Source organism: Silene latifolia, chromosome 2 (genome assembly GCF_048544455.1).
Source record: "Silene latifolia isolate original U9 population chromosome 2, ASM4854445v1, whole genome shotgun sequence".
NCBI lineage: Eukaryota > Viridiplantae > Streptophyta > Magnoliopsida > Caryophyllales > Caryophyllaceae > Silene > Silene latifolia.
Window position 1 is genome coordinate 184959720 of NC_133527.1, and position 9853 is coordinate 184969572.

Genomic DNA, 9853 nt, shown 5'->3' on the forward strand with positions numbered 1-9853 from the left:
TCGTAACGATGTCGTCTTAGAAATAAACGAGTAAAGCATTGGTAAATGAAGTTCTCCGTCACATTGTCGTTCCATCATTATTACATTTAGTTGTATTACTGTTTGTGTCATGTGTACTATGCAGAGAGTATATATAGTCAGATCATATCCCAGAAGCGAGGCGTTGAACTTTGATTGGAAGGCCTTTAGGAAACTCGACGTATGGGTAAGCCATAGCTTGGTCGTTATCAGTAAATTCCCAAGTGAAGTTAAGCACCAAATGTCTGATAAATATCGCCATCTCTAATTTAGCCAGCTCCATTCCTGCGCATAGCCTCGACCCTCCTCCAAATGGCAGTAGGTTCATTGTTGAACTTGGTGTCCCTCCTCCGTTACTTCCATTCTAAGTACGATAATTATTCATAAAATAAACATTAATTCCGAGTTCAGACATAAATGCCCAGGTACATTTTGAGACGCGCTTTTTAACTATTTAAGATAAACTAACCTGTTGCCACCTCCATGGGTTGAAGACGGAAGCCACCTCCATGGGTTGAAGACGGAAGGCTTGTCAAAATATGTAGGGTCTATATGCGCAGCTGAAACCACCGGCAACACTTGCCATCCCTTTGGAATATCAAAACCTTTGTATTGAACGTCTTTAATCGCCTTCCTGTGCAGATATCTTATTATGTTACCGAGCCTTAGTGTTTCAGTGATAACCTAACAGAGAGACAACGCATACGTAACTTGTATCAGTTGTATGATTCTTGAACAATCGACATTTTATGTAAACGTCTGAGAAACATAAAGTACGATTGAAAGTTTTGAGGCGGAAGAAAAAGCGAGAAAAGGGCTTACACATTGAGTGAATTCCATTTTCTTGTAGTCTTCCCAATTCAACTCTTTTTCATTTGATTCTTGTTTAGCTCTGGAAATCGAAAGGTGTTCCTCCTGAATATTTAATACAAAATGAGCATCTGGTTCTTTACGTTTCTATTCTTTAAAGATGAAAAAAAGAAGCATGTATATACATATATACCCTTAATTGCTGAAGAACAGCAGGGGAATCCTGCAGGAAAAAGATGGCTAAAGAAATGGAAATGGACGAAGTCTCATGACCAGCAAAGAGCATGCTCAATATCAAGTCAAGTATTTGCTCTGTTGTTAGATTTGTATGCTTCATCACCCATCCAAGTAAATCGTCGTCATTCAAACTCTCTTTTCCATGCTTCTTCATCTTCTCTAATCTTTCACTCATTTTCGCCTCTATCAGTTTTAGTATCGTCGATCTTGACTGTTCATCAAAATTTGCAAAACATGAATAAACTATCAGTTGTGTATTGTCCATATTGCCTCCGTCTTGATTAATTTTTTTACGTTTGATTACTGATTGAGACACTTAAATAAGAAAAACGTAAAGAATTGACCAGAATAGAGAGTACAATATTTATTGAATGCAGAAACCTTTAGAGCCCTTCTGTAATTAGTCCCTGGCAAGTTCAACGGCGCTGATACGATACCCTTGAAGAAACTACTGTACTTATTTTTAAGCAACTCTGTGTCTTTATCCCCTGGATTCAAACTCAGTATTTGCTTCGCCATCAAATTGAACGTAAACTACAAAATAAAACGCGGAGAATTTTGTTACAAAACAAAATGACTTGACTTGCGAGTATATATATATTGATTAATAACTGTGAGTCTATATGAGACAGTCTCATATATAAATCTTTAGGACCGTTTTTGTGAAAGCGACTCAAAAGGTACGTACCTTCCTTGATTCGTCCTGGGCGGAAAAAGAGCAATTTTGTTTCCAAGAATTGAGTACAAGTAAAGTGTGATTCTCAGCTTCTTTGAGAAAAATAGATTTAAGTCTAGATTGGGTCATGAAATTAAGAGCAATTTGTCTCATTTCTTTGTGCATATCTCCCACCACAACTAACATTGACCATTTCCCAAATATTCCAGCTAGGCTTTTTGGGTAACAACATTCAAATTGTGTCCCTTCATTTTGTAGGATGTATCGGTTTAGACCCGGATCTGCTGATACAATTGTCGGTAACCCGAACATGTTTGATTTGTAGATTTTCCCATATCTGTAAGCATTTTATGAGATTAGGTTAAAATAATCCTATGAGTTACACAACAAGATTAATGAGTTATGACATGTATAAATATTAATTTTGGTCGCGACATTGCATCGTGCTGTTACAATGTTATGACCTATGTAATCACATACGTACGCGTCTTTTTTACGGACTACTAGATTGAATATGGAGTACTCCGTAGTTGTCATGGCTCTTAAAACAAACAACAAAGATTATGTGACGTAATCAGGTAAAAAAAACTGCAGAAACTTTTTCATCGCTTAACAACAATGAAGGAATGTACAAAATTATGAAACATAAAAATGGGACAGAGAATCCAGTCTCACTCTGATACCTTGCAATGTGCTCCTCCATGAAGTTGCCTAAGGTGGTGGTAGGGTAAGGCTTCACCAAACCAATTGTTTCACCAATAAAAGGCAAACCCATTTTGCCTGGTGGGAGATTTAGAGTGGATTTCTTTGTTTTAAATGAGTTGATTATTATCCAATACAAACCTAAAAACAATGGAATAATGTACAACAAAAATTCCAAGATAGACATTGTTTTTGAGTAGTTTATGAGTTCTAGACTAGTTGGAAGAAAGTTGGAATATGAATTAAATGTAGAAAAATTCACTTTTTTGCTTTTCTGTTTGAGACTATCATAATTCAGAACATTTTATAGGATTTTTTTCCCTTTTTTCAATAATTACCGTGTAATAGTGTCTTACAGTTTAAGACAGTCTTTCTATTGGTAGTAGTAAATGAGTAATTAACTAATAAAATGATCGTTTTACACTGTAAACGGTATTACTCGATAATTTGTGCTGTGTTGTTTGTAAGGGTCCATTGGACCATTAGCCTAAATTAAGTAGAGGATTCCAAGTGAGATGATTTACTAACAAATCTTGGTTTTTGATTTTATGTTTTTTCAGGATGATTTGATAACTATAGCAAATATATAAAATCTCTAATATATTTTTCTTAATTAGTTTGCTTTTCTGTTAAATTGTTAATGTAGAAATATGATCCGATGGTGTTAAGAATTAGGCTCAAGCCTCTAAAGTTTATATTTTGTAGAGTTGATAAAGTTTGTTATAAATGGAAAAAGATTAATATAGAAGTGCACTTAGTACGCATTAAAAAAAAAAAAAAATTCTTAAATATTTTCGTAAACTCTACCTATTTGAATATTTGATGATGTAGGTTATCTTAACAAGCAAAGTCATTATATAATGTATAACATTGTTCTTAAAGTCGTAACCTTAGCTCAAAATTGTCCAAATTATAATTATTTTTTACTTTCAAAAAAAATATATCGCGTTGCACCCTATTTTTAAAGGTTGATTTATACTCCGTACTACATTATTACTGACAATCTATAATACTACCTTCCTGAAAAAATTATGCTCCAATGTAGTTGATATTTCGTGTGCATATTCGGTTAAAGTTTCCGATAATATGCTATCCTACAAATCACGCATGCTAAGTTAACCTTCCAAAGCGACATTATTTATGTCATTGTCGGAGGAGACAAAATTACAAACGTTGAATCCAAATACGTATTCGTATACATAATTCTTCAAAGTTAAACAAAATAAAGAAAGATGTTCGCGGTCATTGGTAAACCTGTCACAAATGCTGTCATCATTCAGAAAACAGAACAGAGACCGCCGAAATTTATAAGTCTGAGTTGAATGTTGTGTTGTGTATTAAGTGGAATCTGTAAGCATCAGCACTTCACAATTTACATACGGAAAGCCGATGACTTTTCTTGATTGTAATCGTCTATCCAACCTTGAATCAACCGTACCTCAGATGCCCTTTGTTGCATTAGCCAGTCTGGATCGTTGGGAGTTGAGGATCGCAAATCTAGGTGATGTGCTCCTGGATAATATTCACAAGTAATTTACTATTAGAAGATCAATTTTAGCATTTCTAGCCAAATTTTAGCATATAATCGTTACAACTTCTTTATTTCCTATCTGGTTAACCGTTTAAATCAAGCATTCACCGAGTGTTTCAGACGAATAACTGTCTACGTCAAAGGACTGTCATAGATGCTAGCAGAGCGACAGTGCATTCTAAGCAATTTTGCAAGCGTAAGTGTAAGAGAGACGGAAAAGATAGAAAAAGAGGTACCTTCTTCTGTAACAAGTGCAACGATAGTCTCTGAGATATTCTGAAGAACACTGCAAGAGTGTAAAAAGTCATGAAACTGGATAAAGAGAAACATAAAAATGTGTTCACGAATTCACGTCTAATTTCATTGACGGCTGGCTTACCTGCCACCACTCCAAGGATCCAGTAAACCATTTGCAAAAATAATGTTACTCGCGCTTCTACTCCATGTTGTCTTATAATCCTTCAAATAGTGGAATCAAAGTCAATACTCTACCGAAAACTTTCAGACATTCACATAAATCTATCATCCCATTATTAGAACTTCCTATGAGTTGCATGCTCATAAGTGTTCAGACATTCACAAGATGCAGAGGTTCATAGGATTTTTTGAGTGCGCGTAATTTTTTCCATGACAACCATTTAGAGAAGAAGTATTCATTCGCGCATAATAAAACAAGAAATCTAGAAGCATCATACGTGTCCACCAAATTCTGTAGTTATCCATCTTCCCCGTGGAACCACTCCATACGATTTCCTGCAGCGCTCTTGCTCGTAAGTGTAGTTAAATTGCCATGCTGGAAACATGCTGGTGTCTGGATTACTAGACATTGGCATTACCATCTCAGTGCATGCCTGAATAAAAATGGTATTTAATCACTAACTAGGGCTAACAGATTTTCGTTTTTTGTCCGAAGATATTACTGTCTTACAAGTTACGACATGATTCAGTAGTACCTGCCATTGCCAACCACCCATTCCATGAGGGTCATCATCCAAGTCAAAGCATTTGACATCTCCAGTGTAGTTGTAGTAAACACTTACTCCGGCGAATATACGATCTAAAACACCAGAACCATCAGCAGCATTGTCAATCCGTCTACAAACCTAAAATGCAGACATCAGCAGTTGAATAATTTTCAGGTGGAAGGGTTGGGAAAATAATTGAAACATAATAGAAAGCCGGCTAACCTCTCTGATAGGATGTCCAGGCAAAGCCATTAGAAAATCTGAAGGATATGGGTAGTCTACCATGGCCAAATAACTATAAGCTGACGATAACCAATCAGAAAGAGGCGTAATACTTTTTAATTCCCTGTCCCATTATTGAAACATTATATATCAGAAGCAAACAACTATAAGATGTTCGAAAATATACAAATTTAAATGCCGTAAATGGAAGTTTTACTTGCAAAGGTGAAACTTTTTGGAGAGCTGACTCAGGCCATTTGCATTCTGACCTTCAGATACCAATGCATTCCAAGACTCCTTTATTGTGCTGAAACAGCTAGTGCTTTCACGCTGTAACGAAAATTTAGCTCATCATATGAAAGACAGACCCTCATTTAGTGGCCTAAATGACTCGATTTTAATTCACGTAAAGCATGTGTACTCGTATCCACAAGGGGGAGATAGGAGAAAGTCCGTTTCCTAAAACTAATTGTCAATGGAAGTAGCTCCTTGGTTTATTGAAAAACCAACTCACTCATGCGTCATCAATGTAGGACTCTCACATGTCATTTTTGACATAGAAGTTAGTGGATATTAACAAAGCTGAAAGTACACACCCGAAAATCATTGGACACTATGTCATAGAAAGTCCCATATGGCACAATATCATCAAACTGAAGTACTGGTGCAGAAGAAGCAAGAGCGCCAATTGCCATATGTGGGTACTTGAGCCTCATCCATGCTGCTAGCACTGTCATTCATTTAGAAAATAAAAGATTAGTGTTAGCTGTAATATAGTTGTTACATAAGATATCATATAAAATTCCTATAGTTGGTTTCTTGAGTAGGTCTTCTGTACAACAAGCAATAAAATGAGTATGAATACAATAAAATGAGGTACTAATAAAAATGGTATAATAAAATAGGTACGATAATAATGAAAACATGTACTAAATTAAGGAGACATTTTGAATCACAATCAATGATAAAAAGGGTACGAAAAAAGTACATAAATGGGTACGACAAAAGTGCTCTCTCATAACTTAGTGAGAGACCGTCTCTACAAAATTTTAGTGTAACATGGTATCAAAGTAGATAATTACTATTACATTATAGGCCAAACATTTCTCACTGTTATCCGACAACTGAAAGGTAGACAAACAAAAGAACGCATAATCCTACACAGAACCAGATCTAAAAGGAAATGGAGAGGATAGGATCCTAATTGGATACTCCCTCTGTCTCGGTCATTTGTTGTCATTTTCCATTTGTTGTCCTTTCTATTTTAAGATTGAACTTGATGAGTAATTTGATCATTCTCATTCAATTTGTTCCACTTGTCATTTAGTTATTGGCCTTTTCCTTTTTCCTTGGTTTTTGTGTCAAAACAAAAAGACAACAATTGACCAGGACAGAGGGAGTATTAATCATGTGATAGGGTTGGAGGATAGGAGTCATGGCTAATTGGCTATGAACTCTCAATGCTTCTTGTATTGTGAAATAAGCGTAAAGGCACTTCATTTCACAAGCAATTTTCATTATGGGTCATTGGGAAACCCTTTAAAACACAATGGTAATGCTACATTGCTACATACATCCAACCGCCTCACCCTACCATAAGCGTGAGCCATTGAGGCTTTAGGGTAATGTTGGTTGCACAAAGAGTTACTCCCTCTATCCCATTTACATTGTCCCTATTTCCTTTTAGTTCCGTTCCCAAATTATTGTCTCATTTTTATATCAGGTAAATATAAAATTGGAAAGTTCTACTACTATCCCTAGTCAGGAAACTTAATGGAAAGGGTAATGTGATACTTTTCTTGTAACTGTTTCAAGTCCAGGAATACTAATGCTACTAATACAAAATTTTAACTATGATGTCTATTCAAATGGGGACGATGGAAAGAATATACGAGTATATATTTAGCATGGACAAAGATAGATAGTAACATCTTACTTCCGCCATAAGATCCACCAAATAATACAACAGGCGAAGCTTCAGCAGACAAATTCCGCTTCAAATCCCTGAGCAAGACAGCATAGTCTGCAATTGCTTGCTCAGCTGTGAGATAAGATAAGGTGGTGTGATTTTTATATGCTCGGTCTTTACTTCCATAAGGCATCGACTCTCCGTAATACCGATGCTGTTACAACAATTTGTCAAGTAAATGATGAGCATAACTTAAGCTATATACCAAACTAGTGCATACAAAGGTCTTAGGCTCTTATCTAACCAATTCTTCAGTACCAGTCTAGAAAAATCAATTACAACTAACTAGCCACATTGTGCAATACACATCCAAATAGTTCATGAAATCCAAGTACCAGTCTAGAAAATACTATGTCCGTCTCAATCATTTACTTACCTTCAATTACAACACGTAAAAGGTAAACAAATAATCAATGCAAACTAAACTAATGATTAAGAAACAAGGAAGAATGCTTAAAGGAACGGTCTAATAGAACAATAAGACTGCGTACATCCGACCCTCTACGTATCCACTAACTAAAGATAATGATTAACATCTCAACCAAAACTGACTATATATGAGTCTGTCAAGAAACCATCTCAACCAAAATCTTCTTAAGCTGATGGTTGGACCCAAGATCGGTTTTATACTTTAACAGAGACCAACAAGCTCTTAAGTACAAAAAGAAAAAAACACAAACCCATCAAACTACTTATGATCAAATTGAAAATAGTACTCCCTCCATCTCAATCATTTGCTTACCTTGTTTATTTTATGAAGGGTATTTTAATCAAACGTAAACAAAATGATTGAGACGGAGGGAGTAATGAATAAGCAAAGAAAAGGGAAGAGTTATACTTCAGGGAAGAGAAGCAAAGCACCAAAACGAGGAGCAATCTCCCAAATAAAGCCGGAATTAGAAGCAAACCATTCAATATCACCTTCATTACCACAATACATAAAGATGGGTCCTTTACGTTTTGCACCAACCCAATTTTGTGTGTTTATAAGCAGTGGCGGATGCAGGATTTGACTAAAGGGGGGGCACACCCAAAAAAAAAAAAATTGCGGACAACTTTTATACATTAAAATTTTTTCATCGTCAATACATAATAATATAATCGTAAAGAAAAAATATATCAACAAACCCTAAACGGCTAAACCAAATACCAACAAGCCTAAGTGCATTATTTTAGAGGGAATATCCATTTTCGGCGGTAGAATTGGGTGTCCTGTGTAAAAAAAATTCGAGAGACCCCTTCAATTTCATATATTATCGTCATGAAAATAGTAAAAATATTAACCAAAGAGTACCATAATCTTTATTTATAAGACATGTTTTGGGAAATTTTTATTTAACTACTTCTAAAAGTGTATAATTCTATAGATATAAAAATATATATGCTTAACAAACAATATTAGTATGCAATTGGTGTGTTGGACAATCATTGAATAGACTAGCCTAACGTCCCAGGTTCGAACCCTTGTAGCATCATTTTGAAATTCAATTAATTAAATCTAACTTTGAACATACAAAAAAAAATAAAACAAACATAACCATAGTGAGATTTGAACACGAGACCATCAGGGAAGTTTATAAGCCTCTTACCACCAGACCAAGAGCATCATCATGTTAAAAATAGGCGCTCTAAATATGTAAACATAGATTTCAGTTTTTTTTTTCTTTTTTTTTTTCGTCACGTGAGGGCACGTGCCCTCACTTTCCCCTCCCCAAATCCGCCGCTGTTTATAAGAAACCTTTGTGAAAAAGTTCCCACATCGGAGAAACTGAAGTGATCAAGTTGTTGTGTAAAGTATTTAATTTCATATTTGAACTGTAATTTGTTTGGTTTTTTGGCATATTTTCCCAATAATTGGGGGGTTGACTCAGAGAGTGTGGAGAAGGAGATGAGTATAAGGAGGACGAGTGAGAGTGGTAGAGTTGAGAGGGCCATTGTTTTGTTTTGGAGGGTAGTGTTCCAAGATTTGTGGGACAGTTATTCATTTAAGAGTGAAATATAAGGTGGATTCTTGTAGATTTGGTGAAATGTGATTATTTGACTGGTGCTTTAAGCAACATCTATGTTCTTTTTTGATAAGTTGAGAAAGGTCGATTGAAATGAAAGGTAAAAGTATCCGAATTTCTCTGAGACCGGAATATTCATCCAATTAGTTTTGGTGAAGACGGGTCGGAGCAAGTGACGGATAATGTCACTCACAAAACGAATAGGGGGATAAGGTGGGGGCACTCCCATGTGATTCCCTCTCTCCTCTATTTGGGTCATTTGTGAGGGAAAATGGTATCCGTCACTCCCGTCACTCCAAAGTGACGGATACGTGCCGTCACAAATGAGATTTTGTGATATTCATCTTAGATAATAAAATAGGGTTATGTTATGAGACGAAAAAAACAAAATGTTTAAGGAATGACAAATTCTTGTCTAATCTATTTATATGGTATAGTATTTGATCCGTTTTTATACTTGATAGTTGATATGACCGTTTTAAGGGAAACCAACTGGTAAAACTAATACTCGTCATTTTGATCATTTCTTTCACGTTTGCTTTTGGCAGAATGCGGAGAAAAAGAAAGAGTTACACTGTAAGACCATCCCCAAGCAAGGTCAATTGTTTGGTCGTGACCTTGCTTGGTCACGGTTAATCAAGTAATTAGTGTTCCGGGTGTAATTTCGGAGCAGGATTATGACCACTTAAGCTTGTAGGATGACGTCGTTTTGCTTGT

The 9853-nt window shown here is 35.8% G+C and overlaps 2 protein-coding genes across 2 annotated transcripts; both read right to left on the reverse strand.

Moving 5' to 3' along the window:
* Positions 1–111: 111 nt before the first annotated feature.
* On the reverse strand, positions 112–2634 carry LOC141643714 (steroid (22S)-hydroxylase-like). The gene is made up of 7 exons (XM_074452985.1): positions 2425–2634; positions 1754–2078; positions 1447–1599; positions 1022–1276; positions 841–933; positions 488–702; positions 112–374 (listed from the first exon to the last, which is right to left on the reverse strand). The coding sequence occupies exons 1-7, from the start codon at positions 2628–2630 to the stop codon at positions 143–145; spliced, it is 1479 nt and encodes a 492-aa protein (XP_074309086.1). The 5' UTR covers positions 2631–2634; the 3' UTR covers positions 112–142.
* Positions 2635–3558: 924 nt separating this feature from the next.
* LOC141643713 (uncharacterized) lies at positions 3559–9142 on the reverse strand. Its single transcript, XM_074452984.1, has 11 exons — positions 8855–9142; positions 7969–8111; positions 7098–7284; positions 5758–5891; positions 5379–5491; positions 5162–5285; positions 4928–5077; positions 4670–4825; positions 4354–4433; positions 4211–4260; positions 3559–3955 (listed from the first exon to the last, which is right to left on the reverse strand). The coding sequence occupies exons 1-11, from the start codon at positions 9063–9065 to the stop codon at positions 3816–3818; spliced, it is 1488 nt and encodes a 495-aa protein (XP_074309085.1). The 5' UTR covers positions 9066–9142; the 3' UTR covers positions 3559–3815.
* Positions 9143–9853: the final 711 nt, after the last annotated feature.

What these genes read in the sequence shown, in the direction of transcription:
- LOC141643714 (XM_074452985.1), bottom strand. Translation starts at nt 2,630, where the DNA reads ATGTCTATCTTGGAATTTTTGTTGTACATTATTCCATTGTTTTTAGGT. An exon ending in ATGGAGGAGCACATTGCAAG is followed by an intron (nt 2,079 to 2,424) that starts GTATCAGAGTGA and finishes AAATGCTTACAG; the next exon opens with ATATGGGAAAATCTACAAAT. An exon ending in CCCAGGACGAATCAAGGAAG is followed by an intron (nt 1,600 to 1,753) that starts GTACGTACCTTT and finishes TTTATTTTGTAG; the next exon opens with TTTACGTTCAATTTGATGGC.
- LOC141643713 (XM_074452984.1), bottom strand. Translation starts at nt 9,065, where the DNA reads ATGGCCCTCTCAACTCTACCACTCTCACTCGTCCTCCTTATACTCATC. An exon ending in ACAAAGGTTTCTTATAAACA is followed by an intron (nt 8,112 to 8,854) that starts GCGGCGGATTTG and finishes TGCTTATAAACA; the next exon opens with CACAAAATTGGGTTGGTGCA. An exon ending in TGCACTTGTTACAGAAGAAG is followed by an intron (nt 3,956 to 4,210) that starts GTACCTCTTTTT and finishes AATATTATCCAG; the next exon opens with GAGCACATCACCTAGATTTG.